Source organism: Orussus abietinus, unplaced genomic scaffold, assembly GCF_000612105.2.
Source record: "Orussus abietinus isolate OABI.00-Male unplaced genomic scaffold, Oabi_2.0 scaffold4, whole genome shotgun sequence".
Taxonomy (NCBI): domain Eukaryota; kingdom Metazoa; phylum Arthropoda; class Insecta; order Hymenoptera; family Orussidae; genus Orussus; species Orussus abietinus.
In genome coordinates, this window is record NW_019396014.1 from 550,758 (window position 1) to 569,160 (window position 18,403).

Here is an 18,403-nt window from a genome sequence, read left to right on the forward strand (position 1 = left end):
AAGTCCAGAGCCCGCGCGTCCGCGAATCCGACCGACCCGCCGATCGCCGAGTGGGGCCGGGTCGTGGCTCTCTTAAGAGCGTGCCAGCTCGGCGGCGCACGCTCCCGGGCGCGGGAGGCCGCAGGGCGGCCAGGGCGCCGACTCGTGGGGCCACTCGGCGTCGGGCTTCGGCGGGGCCCGCATCGCGCGCCGCTCGGAAGCCGCGGGCGGCGGCGGCAGGTGGCCCGCGAGGGGCGGTCGGGAGGAGCGGCGGCGGCGGCGGCGGCCTACGTCGACAAAACGGCCGGGGGTCGGCGGGCCGAGGGGCGGAGGAAAGGGAAGCCCGCGCGGCGACTCGCTCGCTCCGGGGGAGCGAGCGCTCGGTGCCGGCCCCGAGCGCGCCCGGCCTCGGGCCAGTCGAGGAGGTCGCTCTGAACGCGCGAGGCGGTGCGCCGGCGACGGCGATTCAAGATGGCGCTCAACCAGGACGTGGACCAGCTCTCGAAGAGCAACCTCGTCGTGAGGATCGACCAGAACTCCGAGTCGGACCTGCAGGCCCTCTTCGACAGCGTCCTAAAGCCCGACTCCAAGCGGCCCCTGCAGGTGCCGCTGCGCATGCGCAACCTGCCGGACTCGTTCTTCAACCCGCCCTCGACGGGCAGCAAGAGCCCCTCCATATCGCACTCGCGTGAGAATTCGGCCGACTCGGCGTTCGGCGTGGCGCCTCCCGGGGTGGGGGGCGGCAGCGCGGCGCCCGGGGCCGCGACCAACGGCGCCGCGGCCGCGGCCGCTGCCGCCGCTAGCGCCCCCGGGCCCCCCGGCGCCGCCGCTGGGCCCGCGCAGCCCCCCGCCGCCGGGCCGCCGACCCCCGCGGCTGCCCCCGGGCTCACCGTCGCGCACCCCCGCGCCCACTCCAGCCCCGCCTCCCTCCAGCAGACCTACGCCTCCGCCCAGCAGGCGCCCCAGCACGCCCCTCAGCCCCACGCCAGGCACCACCATCACCAGAAGCAGCGCAGCTATGACGTCATCAGCACCGTCGACGACCTGGGCCCCCTGCCGCACGGCTGGGAGCAGGCCCGCACTCCCGAGGGCCAGATCTACTTCCTCAAGTGAGTGTCCCTTCTTTTCTCCTCGAGGTTAACCCTTTAACCGCGGCAGAGTCGTACGTGGAGATGCACCACCTGGGACCCTATACTCTGGTTCATAAGAATTTTCTCGCATACAAATAGATTCGCAGAAAAAAAAAATTTCGCGTCGTAGGTCGACATTTGAAAGTCGTGCACGGGACTATCAATTTCACCCGCGAAAGTTCATCGGATGGATCGAAGAATCGGGTCCCTGGACGGATACCTCAGTCGTGGAGTGCTAATATTTTATAAGAATGCGATATTCATTTGTCGCCTTGAACACGTGGAACCGAAGGGCGCTAATAATTTATATGAATTTCATATTCATTTATCCCTTTGAGTACGTGGGTCACTATAGTGGCGCTTCGTAAAAAAAACGTCGGTCATACAGAATCCATTATAATGGTGTTTCATAATTAAAGGATTAACGTTCGTACCCGCGATGGACTTCGTCCTGGACGAGATCTCGAATGAAATTCCCGAGGAACATTTCACGCGAAAAATGCAGTAGGATGCATTTTTGTGTACTGTATCGACATCGATGTTGCAACGTACAGTGTTCGATACCTTCCTGCGACTATATTACGCGTGACTTTACGTTGTACACTTGACTATCGCGCTCTCTGGTTGCATTTAAGTACCGAGTTCTAGCATCGCGGACACGGGCTCTTGCCCTCTCCCGTGCCGCGCTGTTGCCGCTTCGGAGGCGCGGCTCGCCGACCACGTGACACCTGTCGTGGGAATGCGCGTGCCGAGGGTTAGGGCGCAGGTTACACAGGGTGGCGGTTTAAAGCGCGACTCTGCCGACTACGTTTACACCAGGTCCACGGATCGTATCATTTCGCCTTATCGATACGTGTCCGATAAGAAAATTCACCTTAGAGCGATGTCACGTGGCACGTACAGTAGACTCCCGTATAACGCGCCGAAGATATTACGATTACTTTCTTCAAATACAATTCTTCATAATAAAAAGAAAAATACTTGATTCGCATTATACAAGAAAAATTCCCGTTCAACAGGATCTCATATAACAATTTATGCAGCGCGTAACGTATTAACCGCGTTATACGGGAGTCTACTGTACTCCGGCGGGAGAAAAATCTGTTCTTATCGACCGATTACTTTCATGTGTCGGGCACAACAACCGGTTGTTTATTTATCGGTGAACCGTATCGTCAACGGCAATTGCGCTCGTGATATGTGATTAATTAATGACGAATGACGGGCGCGAGCGACCGGGTCTTGCTTGAATTTCTCTTTGGCTTAGGTTCTTTTTCTTTTCTTTTTTTTTTCCTTTTAATGAAAGTCAACCGGTCGTGCAGAACCGTCGCGTAGGATCGGGGCTCGGTGAATTCTGATCCTACGTATCCGGGTGCAGCCCGACTCCTAGAATTCTCGAGAGATCTCGAGACGGTGACCTTTCCTTGCCAACTTCGGGATGAGACATCGCTTTCGGCCGCTCTACCTGTCCTTCGGTCCCTTTTCCGGGAACGATTCGCTGTAGGTGAGACGGCACCGCTTCGCAGTACGCAGAGACGTTGGTCGGCGCCTTCGAAAATAGATATTTAAGAATTTAGAGGACAATTAAGTGAATTCGAATATATTCGACCGCTCTACCTGTTTTTCGGTTCCTTTTCCCGGAATGATTCGCTGCGTGGCGCCTTTGAAAATAGATAATTTAAAAATGTAGAGGACAATTAAGTGGATTCAAATATGTTCGACCGCTCTACCTGTTTTTCGATTCCTTTTCCGTGAATGATTCGCCGCAGGTGAGACGGCACCGCTCTGCAGCACGCGGAGACGCTGCGTGGCGCTTTCGAAAATAGATATTTAAAAATTCAGAGGACAATTAAATGGATTCGAATATGTTCAACCGCTCTACCTGTTTTTCGGTTCCTTTTCCGGGAATGATTAGCCGCAGGTGAGACGGCACCGCTCTGCAGAATGCGGAGACGCTGCGCGGCGCTTTCGAAAATAGATAATTAAAAATTTAGAGGACGATTATGTGGATTCTAATATCCTCGATAGAAGATCAAGGGGAATGATTAATGTCGCGTAACTATGACAAAGCGATAAATGAATAACAAATTCAGAGCAATAGTCGCGAATCGAAGTCGAATACCTTGACTCTTTCTCGAATTCGTCGAAGGTATTGGAAGGTGCTCTCGAGAGATCTTCTCGCTCAGGTACTCCATGTAAACGGGGCCCCAGACGGGGCCGATTTATCGCCGGCTCGCATCTTAATCCGAGGCAGAATGAATGGAGGGTTCCTGGGAATCCACCTTACCGAGGGAAGGATACGAGAAAGAGCGTGACGACGAAAATCACGGGAACAATACCGGACCGTCTCTTTTCTCGGCTCCATTCATGGTCCTTCCAGGGATTATCCAGGTCCGCGCCGCCTATCCTTGGAACCTGGGTCCTCTTGGCGAAGCTTCCTTTTTTTTCTCTCGATGCACCGCCGTCTAGACGGGAGAATTTTATTCTTTACCTATCTCGTAGAAAAAAAGAAACCGCCGATACCCGGGACACGGTGTTTGAGGTTATACTTGCATCCGTTGAATCGGTCCGATTTATGGAAGGAGATCCACCTCAGGAGGTACGCCCCTGGCTCACCCACGAACCCGTGGACCTGTGAGAAGGCCTACCTGCTGCGCGCAAAGTGTAAACTCGTGGGAACCGAGACATTATTCGAGGAAGACGGACGCGAGAGACCGGTCGGTACGCGCACGCGCAGTGGCGGCGCCCGACTCGCCGTTACTTCGACTCGGACGCCACGCCATCCTCTTCGAATATCTTACGAATAAGGCGGATTAGCTCCCGGGAGAGAGATTATTCGTGGAGAATTTACCTTTAGTGGGGTGTTTATTTACATGGGGGGGAGGGAGCGACGTCGTGGATTTACCGTTTAAATATGGCGCCCGCCACCGAAGGGCCGAGGCGGCGCGCGGCGGCCATTTTGAAAATCCGCCGGAGCCCCTGGCGAGGTTCCATATTGTTTTCTTTTTCTTCGCATCCTCTTAACCCCTTTCTCGCGGGTTCAGGCCAGGTTTAGGCGAGGAACGGCGAGAGTTCACACGTCCTGCAGGTGAAACAATACCCGCAAGGTCGACAGCGCCGGGGGATCGGGTTTAAACTTGGTCGAGCGTGTTCGAGTTCCTCCCTCGAGTCGCACGCACGCCCGTCCGATTACCTCCGCCTTCCCCCCGACCCGCTTCGGCCGTCGTCGGGTTCGCTCGGCCCTCGTCGGGTTTCGTCTCCTTCCTCGTCTGGTCGCCTCGGACGAAACCAAGGTTCCCCCCGCAATTAGCGTCCCCTCCTCGACTCGCGGCCACCTTCGGCCCTGTCATTGTCTAAGGCGAGCGACCCTTAGCCCGCGCATCCTCCGCCGCCATTGCGCGCTCCCCATTGGCGGAAGGGAGATTTCCGTTGGAGCGGACAATGCCTTCTCCTGGACCGTGCGATCGGGGCTCATGGACCTTGGATGTAGGCATCTCGCAGGTTGATCTAAGCGCCGGTTACACCAACCGTGATTAGGGTGAACTCACATAACCTACCCTGAGAAAAGAATTTCGTCGAACAAATGAAATGATTAACTCATTCGAAAAATTATTCACTCGAGTCAAGTAATTATTCTTGGAATTAACATGAATATTTCTTTGCTTCCATGCATTTTTATTTTTTCTCCGGTTTATCAGTTAATCTTGAATGAATGCTATTCGTGTTGGACGGAGAAATGAACCCAACCAATGATTAAAATCCATTACTTGGTAATCGAAATCGGGCGATTAACTCTAATCGAGAGTTTGCTAATCCTTGATTAAGGGTTTCTTATTCGTTTGTTGGCGCTACCGCGCGGCAAAAACGAGTGTGCGAGATTTTTTTTTCTTTTTTTGTCATTTTCTGGTATTTTACCTCGGACTCATCGGTCTCATCCTTGGGACAGGAACTTTGGAGAGGAGACCAGGGGGCCGTTTTCAAGCGGGCGGGCTACCGTCAGTCACGTCGGGAGTCGCGTATCGGTCGGTGATAACGGCTCCGTACTCGAGTTATCGGTGACTCCTTTCGAAGCGCACAAACCGAGCGACGCACATGCTCCATCGGACCCACCTGTTGTCGGAAGAGGAATCTGCGCGGCGAAGGTTTGCGCAACCGGGAGATTCGAGAAAAATAATGAACACCCGTGGGAATGATTTAGATATCTCGGTAAGCTTCATACTTCGCGAGTTTATCGTTTTAAACGGCTATCGCGATTACACGAGGCGAATGCCGCGCGACGCGATTATACATTTGTAGGAGATATATATACGGAAGAGGCCGATTTATGCCGGGCGTGATAACGATCGGCTAGAAATCCACCGTACATCGATTCGTCCGACCCTCGTGATAACGGGTCGCGCTTATCTTAGCGTTATCGGGGTTGTCTCGAGGCGCGCAAAGTGCGACGCACTTGTGCCACCGGGCCCCCACCTGTTGCTGGATTATCACCTCTAACGTCACCTTATTTCTCTCATCCCTCTTGATTCCGTTCGTTCTTATTAATCCTGGATGATACGAACCGCGAGACACCGAGTTTCTCTTAAGGGGATGTGAAAGTGGCATCCGAAAGCTCAATCGTTCATAAAACTTTTCATAGAACTGGGTCTCTCAAATCGTTTCATACTTTAAAACGTGAATGTGGAGACCCTAAGGTAGGTCCTGAAACTCGCAAGATTTCATTTCTTATAAACTATTTTTAAAATACCCATAAACAAATTTGAAAAGAATTGAAATTTCATGAGTTTCAGGACCTTCCTTATAGTCTCCCTATTCACGTTGTAAGGTTACAAACTATTCGGTTAATCTAGTTGGGAGAAAAGTTTTATAAACGAAACCTCTTCGACGCCACTTTAACATCACCTTAAGGCGATACGAAAACGACATTGCGGGGGGTCGATCAAACTTTCCCCCAAACCTGGGGCACCGAGGAAAATAAATACCATCCAACCAAGGATATACTTTGTCAATTCGATTAATAACGACTTCACTCGAATAAGCTCGAATAAATCAGGATGCAACGTTCACTCGGAATCACGACGATTTACTTCCGTGAAATAATTATTCTTGGAATTAACGGGAAATATTTGTATCGGTACTATTCAATTAAACGTTTCTTTGGTTCAGTGAACTGTTTTTCTTTTCTCTCTCAGGGTGGGTTGACGGCCCGAGGGTAATATTTTGAACGAATCGCTATTCAATTTTATATCCGTACTTTGCGGAACGGAGATTCTTATTTATAACTTTTACTCCTAATCGAACCTTCCAGGGATGTATGGGAGTGCTTCCTCTTATTTGTAACGCTCCCATTGGTTGATGAAAGATTGTCAATTTCAACATCGGGCATTTTTTTATATATATATATTTTAGAGAGACTTATATTCACTGCTTCAATTTTTCGGGTCGACTCGTCGCTCTTGTCGTGTCTTCTTGGGATATCTCCTGTATATTTTGCCCGGAAATTTTCAGATTCGGGGGGGGGGGAATAATTCTTGCGTCACCTGGGGATTAAACCAGGATGGAGTATTATATACGCGTCAATTTCAACATCGAGCATTTTTTTTTATATGTATATTTTAGAGACACTCATATTCACTGCTTCAATTTTTCGGGTCGACTCGTCGCTCTTGTCGTGTCTTCTTGGGATATCTCCTGTATATTTTGCCCGGAAATTTTCAGATTCGGGGGGGGGGGGGGAATAATTCTTGCGTCACCTGGGGATTAAACCAGGATGGAGTATTATATACGCGCCTCTCGTCGTCGGAGAAATCGAGCGTTAAGCCGAATTTATTGTCCCATTAGAGCCGCGTAAGCAAAGGTTCGTTGTTTTCCGGTGTTGACGCGTAATTTGCACCGGCGCGCGCATACCTTCGGGTAGATTTACCGTTCTATATGCACTTGCGTATTCCCAGCTCTTCGCGGGAGATTAGGCATTCCGTGAGCGGAGTCTAACCGAAGGTCTCCGGCTTTCGAGAAGTGCGACGGCGATTTGCATTCCGGGCCTTATCGCGGCCGCCTCGAAGGCTCTTTCGAATATTTCGAGGTGGAGGAAAGAGGAGAAGAAAAAAAAACATCATCGCTCCAGTTGTACCAAGGTATATGGCACGACACGAGGTGTCGATCGTCGTCCCGGGTCGTAAACTCGGCTTAAGGAGCACCCTCAAGGTCCTCCTGCTGATAAGACATTACGCCCGTACGATTGCACGTGGCCGAGGTGTTCCGCTTGCCTGATTAACCGCGTACTTTTTTTTTCCTTTTTTTTTTCTTCGCGTGATTCTAATCGAGGAAATCGCCGAGAAAACGATTCCGAGTAGAGGGGAAAATCAGTGTACTCGGAATCGGCCGGTTTTAAGCATGTACACTGGGACACGCCCTTGTAAAATGGTGATTTCAATCCTACTAACGCGATTTCATTTATCTTTTCGACTTGATCGATCGTCAATGGACTGGGACGAGGGAGAACTACTGGCCGGTTCGCAGAGTTTTAGTGGTAACTTGTACATTATAATAAATAACGCTTGGTAAGGGTCGTGGAGGGAGTTGACGTGGCTCGTGAGGCGGAGGGTGTGATATAGGGAAACAAGATGGCGGCCGAGAGTTGCGGCGTGCTGGAAAACAACACGTGTGAAAATATTCGCAGAACTCAATTGATAACTTACGTATTATAATAAATAACGCCTGGTAAAGATCGTAGAGGGATTTGGCGTGGATGTTTGTCGAGGTCTCGGCCACGAGTCGAGAGGTGGAGGGTGCGATCCAGGAAAACAAGATGGCGGCCGAGAGTTGTGGCGAGCTGGAAAAAAACACTTGTGAAAATACTCGCAGAATTTTATTGACAAATTGTAAATTATAGTGAATAACGCTTGAGAACAATCGAAGAGGGAGGCGGCGTGGATGTTTGTCGAGGCTTCGGCAAGGAATTGAGAGGCGGAGGGTGCGATCCAGGAAAACAAGATGGCGGCCGAGAGTTGTGGCGATTTGAAAAAAAACACGTGTGAAAATACTCGCAGAATTTTATTGACAAATTGTAAATTATTGTGAATAACGCTTGAGAACAATCGAAGAGGGAGGCGGCGTGGATGTTTGTCGAGACGTCGGCAACGAGTCGAGAGGTGGAGGGTGCGATCCAGGAAAACAAGATGGCGGCCGAGAGTTGTGGCGAGCTGGCGAAAAACACGTGTGAAAATATTCCTGCCGGCGTCCTCCGGGCCGTTAGGCCTCTCTCCTCTTCTCCTCGGAGGGAGCGCGTCGGGGCCGGGCATCGCGCGGCGTGGCACGACGGAGAGAGTGTCTATTTACGAGTTGTCCGGCGCCGTGATGTCCGGGGTAAAAATACACCGTGGTCCGTATACGCCGGTGCGGCACACAGAAACCCTCTGTACGGGCCGACGCTCGCCTCTACACTCGGCCTCGTGCGCGCCCGGAGTCCCACTGAGCGCGTCGCGGGTCCCACCGAGCGCGCTTTCCTTGGCTCGACGCGCCGAAAAAGCTTCTCCAAACCGATAGGCTTCCTCGACTCACCTGCGTACGCTTTTTCCGAGGTTAATTACCGGAAGTGACTATCGGAAGTTATCCCGTTTAAGCCGGAGAACGTCACACAGAGCTGCGCGTCATCGAGGATTAACCGAATCACATCCGGATTGGGCGCAGTTCTGATTGGCCTTAAAGTGAAACTTGTTACGATATTACATATAAATTCTCATGTCTTGAAATACGCTGCAAAGCCCATTTTTCTACGATCAATCGCTATTTCTTTCCACCTTCGCGCGTTGGTACGGATTTGTGTAATTGGTTTTAAATGTTATTTTAAATATTACTTTTTCTTCGGTCAATATTGAGGTTTCAGGTGAAACAGTGGAAACGATAAATTTCAGTTTCATATTCTGTTTTTCTTTTCCTTTCTTTTTTATTATCATATTAGAGGCGTCGACGCGACGCGCTCCGTGAGACACGAAGTCGCCCAGTGGGACGGCGGGCGTGCGGTTAACTTCGCGACCCTCCGGGAGCCTCTCAACGAGGGGCTCCGGCCGATGGCGCCCGAGGAGGACCGAGGCGACGGCAGCGCCGCGCGGCGCGACTCTTCCGAGTTCTTTGGAAGAGAGCCAGCGCGAGCCTACGAGGCCGTTCGCGGTCCAGAAGGGGGCCCGATTCCGAGACTGCATGGAAATCGACGAGGCCGACGCGAGACGCCTCGGAATAGACGCTAGGTCGAGCCACGATTAACCCTGGAAGAGGACCAGACGAGCGTTAGCTTCTTAATTTTATAGCAAATGGCGAGAAAAAAAAAGAAGTATAAAAGAGGGCCAACGGAGAATAGTGGAGCCCGAAGGTCGACCCGAGACTTAGAACCCCCGGTAGAAACGCCTTGATCCGAACGGTGTGTACGAGGTGTCCGGGGGTAAACACATGTTTTTACGGACGTCGAACGATTTGGACGGACACTTTTTTATAGTCCCAGTGGAACGGCCTTTTTTTTTTTTCCCTCGGCAACAGGACGGCGAATGACCGCGGAGGCTGGCGCCGGGACTAGATGGGCGTCCCGGTTGTAGGAAACGGCCCGAAAAAGATTCGATCCGTCGTACCGCCGGATTTAGCGAGGCTCTCGGGGATAATCGGCCGGCGCCAACTTCCAAGGTGTCCCGGCTGCAGGAAGCGGTCTGACGTCACCTCCCGTCCCCCGTATATCGAAGGTCTGACGTCAGTCGGGCCTGCAAAACAATCTCTTTTCTAGACCTATTCTCGGTTTCGGAGGATAAACGCACCTCTCTGTCCCTCCTCCCCTTCGGCAGGAGGTCTTAATTCGCCCTGGCGATGACGGTCTCCTCTCCTCGAGGGTCACCGGGCGATAAATCAGGCCGGCCTAAGCCGAGAATATTTGGTTTCGCTGCGTTTCTCGTTTAGTTTCGTTACGAATAAATCCCCGCGCGCCTTCCCGGAGGAGGGGCGACACCCGGGAGGGGGTGTCCTCTCTTTCCGTCGAGAGGATCGTCTTTTGAATGGAACTATTTTTAGGACGGCTCTACTATATTGGGATAACGAAGCGCACCGGTGTACATAGTATACAGTTTCCGCGAGTGGCGGCGGGAGGGAGCTCCCGTCGGCGAACGGCCGAAGGCGCTTCCACTCGCGTTTTCATGGGTTCCCATGATTGGGGATCTTCCATTCATCGGGAAAGAACCTAAAAAGGTCCCTATCGATAATTCGAATCTAAAGAGATCCCTAAATCGGTATTAATTCAATGATAAATCCACGTCGTTCCGGTCAACCCTCGACAGGTGCGCGGAGTCCGCCATCTTGGATCGACGGACCTTCGTAATGTACTCGAGGGAGGAGGAAGAATTTCAAACTGATCAATCCGTAATCACGATTTAACGAGTATTGTTTATTTACTGCTAGAAGTAGCTCTTTTAACAATTGCGCACATACCTTAAACTGTATAAGTAGGTAGATGGGTAATTTTCGTTTATCGAACCGAAGAGGTACGGGGGTCTCCACATGGCGGCACTTGAGTTGATCCCTATAGGGTGATAAATTGGAGAAAATTAGAGAAAACTTCGAAGATGTATTGCTTTCCTCTAAGGATCTAATTTTTATATTGGTTTTCCAGCCACCTGACGAGGACGACGACATGGGAGGACCCCAGGAAAACGGCTGCAGCGGCGAGCGTCGCTGCGGTGGCCGCTGCTGTGGAAAGTGGAAAGACATCTTCGGGAGCCACCAGCTCGCTGGGGCCTCTGCCCGATGGATGGGAACAGGCACGCACCCCGGAAGGCGAGATCTATTTCATCAATCATCAGACGCGTACCACCTCGTGGTTCGACCCGAGAATTCGTTAGTACAATCTCTATTGCCTCACCCCGAAGTTATCCGCCATTTTGTAATTTGAGCAATCTAACGAAGGCGTACCCGTTTTACAGCGACACATCTACAAAGGGCCCCTACATCCGGTGCCATGCTGCCGCAGAACTGGCTGCAGCAACCCGGTGGAGGTGGTATTCAGAGCAGTCAAACCTTGCAGGCATGTCAACAGAAACTGCGACTCCAATCGTTGCAAATGGAACGCGAACGACTGAAACAGAGGCAGCAGGAAATCATGCGTCAGGTAGGTCGGCTCGTTTTCTGGTAATTGGGTCTATTGCCGGGCCTCCGAGGTGATCATTTAATTGGCTGCTTTCTTAAACTCCTCAGCAAGAACTAATGCTACGACAAAGCACGACGGATGCTGCGATGGATCCATTTTTGTCGGGTATTAACGAACAACACGCGCGTCAGGAGAGCGCCGACAGCGGGCTTGGCCTCGGCTCGGCGTATTCCCTTCCTCACACGCCGGAAGACTTCCTCGCCAACATCGACGACAACATGGATGGGACTAGCGGTAATAAAGCTTCATCGAATCCGTAACACCCCTCGGCGAGTGGTGATAATATCGCGTACCGCGAAATTTCACTCCAGGAACTATTACGATATAAATAATGAAGGTATCTTTGATAGAGGGAGGTGCGCCCATGGAGACTCCGGATTTGTCTACACTGAGTGATCTCGTGCCTTCTCTTCAGGTATTTCATAAAAATATTCCTAGCGACGCGTGGAGGCACCTTCGAATCCGTGTCTCCGCCCGATTCTCGGCTAGTGCTTTGATTATTTTGTATTCTTTCATTAGCGATGATCCTTCGTTACAGTTGGGGGAGGAGTTTAGCAGCGACATCCTGGATGATGTCCAGTCGTTAATCAATCCCAACACGAGTAAACCGGAGAACGTGCTGACGTGGCTGTAGTGGGTGGAAAAGAGGCTCTGACCATCCGTCAAACATCGGCTCGCCAAGGAATCTGCAATAATCAGAGAAGGGACTACGTCGGAAGTCGAGAACACGCGAATCCAATGATTTCTACCTAGCCTAGGGAACTTCTTCATGAGTCGGACACTAGGGGGGACAATTTTCAAACTTCTTTTTTTCTGAGGGCCTACGATTACGATTAATTCAGACCCTGCGTGCTCAACAATCAATTACGAACGCGCACGTGTACGTGTACACATTGTGCACGAACAGTTTACACGTACATGTATGCGTGCTAAGTTTCGTGTACATAGCTCTATATATTCGTTTTTCATGTTATATACGGCTACTCGGAGGTACGAGGAAGGTACGATTGCGTTGACAATAATTAATTAAATACGTAACGATTGTTGATGATGGAATGGTGGAGAGCACTCCGGCGTGCCTCGTGTAGATCGTTGTGGATCGGTTTAAGAGGGGACGATCGAGATTCGGACACGAATTTTACATCTCGCGATTTTTCTTCCGCCGAGGGGGATACCATGGAGAGATTCTTAGGTTTCGTTCAATGGTTGCTTTTTAATCGGCTCTTGAGTTTTAGAGGGGACAAAATTGGTGGGATTATTTTATTTCTCGTTTACGTGGGTGGGAACTGGGGACCTTGATTTTAGATACGTTGAAATCTCCTCGGCGGGGTTCAAAGAGAAATTTATTTGTCGTTTCTACATGGTGCCCCCTTGGTCAGGTTTAAGGTCTGGTATCATGACGTATCAGATATTCATACGGTCGTCTGTCTCGCCCGGGTAAGATTATGGGGTAAGAATGTGTCAAGTACTGTTTTAAATGAATTTTAATTTTTACGATGTTTTTTAAGCCAGGACAGTAGTCTGAAATTAGTGGGTAAGGAGTTGGAATGATAAGCCAGGCAGTTTTTATCAGAAAAATCTATTATGGTTTGTTACGGTTTTAACAAGGAATTCCATGTTGCTAGGATTTGGTATTTTTATTTTACGAAATCGATTAATCTTTCCTTTCGATTTGCTCGCGGTTAACCTCTCGCACGGTTTTTATTTTATTTTACAGACCGGATTCGATGTTTTAATTTCTTCTTCTTTTCTTTTTTAATTTTCTTTTTAATTTCGCGCGCTTACGTCCGCACCTACAGTCTTCCTGAAAATCGTGGGCGAAGGAGGCATTATAAGATGTCCGGGAGAAGGATAAAAAAAAATTAGAGTTTTGTTCTCTGTCATTCTTAAATAATTGAAGGAGTATGTTAATTTTTCCGACCAGTGTCAACTGGTCAGAAAATTGTTGGGCTTCAGAGTATATCGAGAAGGATTAAGATGTTAAAGTGGTTCGAGGAACGTTATATATATATATAAATATGTATTTTTTAGACTCGTATTTGTAACTGTTGAAAGCATTGTCGGATGGATATATCAGGGAAGAGGGCGCATAGGACAATACATTTTTTAGAACGCTTTTAGGGCACAGTGACTGCGTCATTATCGTGAACTTATGAACTTATTCTCACTTGGCACGTTCTTTTCCTGTGGTCCCTTACCATGTTAAAAACCCGATGTGTTCGCAAGACCTCACGCTTTCTCGAAGGTTGTAGACGAATCAAGTGCAATTAAAGTAAGGAGAGCCGAGTCGCGGTAAAACGACCCCCTGATGAACACGTCTCAGTATTCGCCTTCGATTAAAGGAGCCGCGTACGCTCGCGCTCCGTTTACAGCAACTAGATTGTAGACTTCAGATACGGAGGGAAATAAGCACTTTGTTTATTCCTTCCGGTTTTTTTTTCTTTTCTTTTTTTCTTTTTTAAAGCGACCCGCGGAACGCCCGAAACCGGGACCCGATTCTAGAGTTCATGAAATCACCTTTCGCATGCGAAATTGACAGTTTAGTGTACGTCTTTCAAATGTTTACCGAAGGCAAGACTTCGCAACGATGCAAAATCTTTCATGCGATTCTATTCGTATGTGGATAAATAAAAAAAGAAAAATCGGCACCCTATTCTCGAGTTCATAAAATCAACTTTCGCATGCGAAACTGACTGCTTAGTGTATGGCTTTCAAATGTTGACCAATTAGGCGACTTCGCGAGAATGCAAAATCTTTTATGCGAATCTACTTGTATGTGGAGAAAAAAAAAAGAATTTGCATGAACTCGAGAATCGGGTCCGTGGACCTGCTAACTCACGGGCGACTTCTTTTCAACTTTGTTCCGTCGAGGACTTGCGAGAAAAGGGGGAAAAACGAAACTGTTCCTCGACGGGTTCAACGTTACTCTACGGGTGTATTCCCGTGACATTTAATGCAATTTATCTCGTAGTAGCCTAAAACGTGTACGTGCTCCTCTGGTTGTACACGAGCCTAGGACGATCGAGCGATCACCGTTCGTGCCTTAAAAATCCAGAGCTTAATTAGATCGAGTGATTTTATAAACGTCCGATCGTTAATATAAGTCGGGACACGACGATCTTGCGCGCCGAACGAGTTAGGCTTAATCTAGAAGATGATAATCTGACTCGCTCGGCAGAGAGAAGAAAGAGTTTAAGAGAAAACGGCGGGTTAGGACGTCGGGGTTTTCTGGGGATGTACCGATCGTGGGAAAACCTAAGTTTGGCATATGCCGACATCCCTCTGGAAACTGGGGGATGGATTTCCCTCGAGTTTCCGTCGACGCGTTTAAGGTCTGCCTCGAGGCGCAACCGGAGGCGAAGTGTTTAGAGACTAAGTCGCGCGCCAAGTAGGTTTTTCGCCAAAGTCGCCGGCGCGCCACTTGGATAAGTTTCTCATTCGTTTCTAGTTGTTTATTTTCTCCTTTATTTCTTTCTTTTATTTTTTTCCCCTTTCCTCTTTTCGCCCGCGAAACACTGCGAATAACGATGTGCCTTGATTTTTGCAATCGAACTGACGACGCGTGCCACGGTCGTCACCCTTTCAAAGCAACAACCGTCCATGCGAAACGTTTAGCCACGTGGTAATTGTTAAAAGTAGGCAGCAGCAGAGTTTTTTTTTTTTCTTTTTCTAGACCTTTAAAATATTTGAGAGATCGAGATGGAGGGAAGTAACCACGAAATGAATATATATATATTTTTTTTATATATATAAAGTCTATACTTGTTATACGAAGTTGCAGTTATCGGTATGATTAGTGAGGAAGGGTAGGAGTGAGAGTAAGTGTGCGAGTGCGAGAGAATGCGAGCGTGCCCTGTTAGTTTGTAAAATTTCCTTACGATTTTATACAACACGCAGTTATGTAATCGGAAGTTACGCGCGAGGAGAGTATATGATATTTATAGAGATACATAAATATCTTTTAGCCCTAAGATTCGCGTCGCGGCCTCCTTCTCGGAGCACGAGAGAACTCGTGGCCGTTCAAAAGTGTACTTGTTCTTTCTTTCTTTCCTTTTATTTTTTTTTCTTCTTTTTAATACGTGGTCATGCTAATACCGTCCATTTGAGTTGGCCGGTAGGGTTGATATTATTGCATATATAGATTTATGTATTAGTTAAGTGGCAGCTCAGTATCCGCGATGGAACCGACAATGGCTTGGCAGTCTTAACCTCGCAGATATCTCGATTTATCCTGGTTTATCCCGATTTATCCCGAAATATCCCGTGATGAGCATAAGGAGACGAAAAGGACCTAGGTAGACATTGATTATTTAGCAATAATTCCACGTACGTCCAGCAATAAGGTGCAAGTAATATTTTTTATACAAGTATTACGACGTCGGAGATGAATATATACATATATAAATATATAAATATATATATTTATATATTTTTCTTTCCTTTTCCATAGACCGCCAAGCCATTGCCCCCTCGCGGTGTGAAATTAAAAGAAGCGAGTGAAAACCGTAAGATCAAAGTTGCAATAGGCTTTCCCACTTTTCCTCGGCGAGAGGAAAGGCCTTGTGGAGGCACCTTAATGAGATTTCCTTTTGCCGTTTGCACGCTAAGTTTGATGGTGTACTATTATAACTGTAGTCGTGCGAATGCCGAGAATATATATGTACGCCTTTTGATATAGAGTATATAACGCAAGGATGCGATTTCGTTTACATATTACGTTAATATGATAGGACAGATAGCTGAACGGTAGACAGATGTATTCTTCGGAGTGGCAATATCATTCGGGGCATCTCACGAGTATTGAAGTATTAACGACCGTATTCTTTACCTATTTAATTTCGACCATTATCATTAACAATGTTTCGTATGGAAAATCGATGTTTTTAATATCGGAAATATTTCTAGGCTCTTCGAGTTTATCATTTTACCCGATCATTGGGATTTACCGCGCCGTGTCCAGAAAGGTATTGTCGACTATGGGAGGAGGATTCGTTATTATAAATATTTAAAATGCAATTCTCGAGGATGTGCAGGTCGCTGCTGCTCGGAAGCGTGTCCCGGGGAATGGAATAAATTGGTGAATCGATCGAATCGATGAACTTTACGATCCTACGATCGACGACGACGGCGCGGTCGGTTGTTTTTTCTTCCCTTTTTTTTTTTACGATTTTTACGATTTTCTACGCGAATCGACGGCTTTTCTTTTTTTCAATCTCGCGCCCTCGAGACGGGGCGACCCGATGCACCTTCCAGGAGCATTAACGAACTCGTATACTGTACCATTTTAATTACTCGTTAACGACCTCTTATTAATATCTCTTACTTACTGTATCCCGCTTTTAGTTTAAATTGGATTTAGGCTACGTTGTAGAGGAGCTTTTTACGCCGAGTTAGTAAAGAGAGAGAGAGAGACTCGTGCCTAGAGTAGACGACTAGTGCCGACGACTTGTCAATAGAGAAAATCGGGAAACCGAGAAAATGATACGCGAGGGGCTCCTCTTAAACGACGCGTGCGCATACACAACCCATAACGTCTGAGATTGTTCTACGTAAATGCGATTAGTTGTTTAATATCAGTATTTAAATATGCTCATTGGCGAGATCATTTTGTGACGTACACTTTTATATTGGTAACAAGTGCCTTAAGCGCGCGTGCGCGCGCGATAACGATAACAATAAATATACCGTTTACTTAATCGCTGATCGGACTCGTTATTTTCTAACTGGCGTTTTTTTAATACAAAATGCAGGGGAAGTTTCTTATTCCAACCTGCTTGCTAATATCTTTAACACGTTTTATAATTTCATACGTGATTACATCCTCTGTGTAGGATCTCTACGCTCTGGTAGCATGGACACGAACCAGAGTTCTCGTTTTCACCACTTTCCCGAAGAGGGTAAGAACGATGTCCCGTTAGTTCTCGCCGAGTGGCGCTGCGGTAGTCCGGGTCGCTATTCGGCGATTCTGCGGCCTCTGCTTTATCCCCCGAGGTTACCGACACCTTTTCTCGATATTTAGACGAAGGGTATTCCTTAGGCACGGAAAATATCATGGATTTGGGGAAATAAGGTACTCTGAATTCCAGGAAACCGAGATGGAAGTCCAGTTTATGAGGTTACGGATGAATTTCCTAAGGAGAAATTTTGGGAACGACCAGATTTGTTTTTTTTTTTTTTCAGACTGGGTTGATATTACCAGAGGGTGGACACGTTGACTTTTCTAGCCAAAGCGTATCTTTTAGCTGGGAAAAAGGGGCCGATCGATAATATTCGGAAAACAGAATGGCCCTCGAAGGACTCGACTCGGCCATTCTTGGGAGCGAGGCAGATTTCTGATTTGGCAAGGGGTGGAGTTGGGGAAACGAGAATCGGGGGAGAATGGTAACTGCAGCAGCTCGGCCTCCATGGGGGATGAATCCACCCCCGTACCTCATGGGGTCCGCAGTCCCTCGAATAGTTTTTACGGAAACGGCATGGAAGTGCGCCCGTGGACGCCATCGCCACTTTATTTGATCGTTAATCGATAGAATGAAATGAATCACCAAAACCGTCCCTGCGTTGCATCCTCCTCCACAGACCGAATGCAAAAACGAGGGAAGACCTCCCGACCATCGGGATGGTCACATTTCGAGGAACCCTTCAAGGGAATGGCACCGAAAAACACCGGCGGGTCGTAAAATCGCGGTTTTTCTTAATCTTTTTACGCCCCGGCGGTTTTGTCGCCGTCTTTTTCCCGGATTTACACGCAAATTCGCAGCCGGCCTCTTCGGGCATTGTGGGTCCTGCGAGGGGGCCAAAAAATGGAAAGGACCCCTTCGGGTCGGGCTTTCGGCAGGGCGGCTTTTCAATGCGAACCGCAGAAGAAAGGGTTGAAAAAGCCCAGGTACTCAGGACTCTAATCTAGCCCGGTCCTCGCATTTTTTCGGGCTTCCCTTTTTTCGACCGCCCAGCAGGAATCCTGTCCTAAGTCCCTACGGGAAATTTCGTAACAGTAACCTTCTTCGGCTTTCCTTCACCTCTGACAGCTTTCCTCGGGTTACGGTAAACTCCGCCTTGCGTGGCGGGAAAAAATTCAGCCGAAAAAGGCGCCCTAAAACAATATCCACGTGGAGGGAGA

The 18,403-nt window shown here is 48.8% G+C and overlaps 1 protein-coding gene across 1 annotated transcript; it reads left to right on the plus strand.

Annotated features, from left to right (window-relative positions):
* The first annotated feature begins 271 nt into the window (after positions 1–271).
* On the plus strand, positions 272–16,982 carry LOC105695780 (transcriptional coactivator YAP1). Its single transcript, XM_012417687.2, has 6 exons — positions 272–1,088; positions 10,753–10,976; positions 11,063–11,247; positions 11,334–11,520; positions 11,637–11,701; positions 11,825–16,982. The coding sequence occupies exons 1-6, from the start codon at positions 451–453 to the stop codon at positions 11,918–11,920; spliced, it is 1,395 nt and encodes a 464-aa protein (XP_012273110.1). The 5' UTR covers positions 272–450; the 3' UTR covers positions 11,921–16,982.
* The last annotated feature ends 1,421 nt before the right edge of the window (positions 16,983–18,403 follow it).

What these genes read in the sequence shown, in the direction of transcription:
- LOC105695780 (XM_012417687.2), top strand. Translation starts at nt 451, where the DNA reads ATGGCGCTCAACCAGGACGTGGACCAGCTCTCGAAGAGCAACCTCGTC. An exon ending in GGCCAGATCTACTTCCTCAA is followed by an intron (nt 1,089 to 10,752) that starts GTGAGTGTCCCT and finishes TTGGTTTTCCAG; the next exon opens with CCACCTGACGAGGACGACGA. An exon ending in ATCTCGTGCCTTCTCTTCAG is followed by an intron (nt 11,702 to 11,824) that starts GTATTTCATAAA and finishes CCTTCGTTACAG; the next exon opens with TTGGGGGAGGAGTTTAGCAG.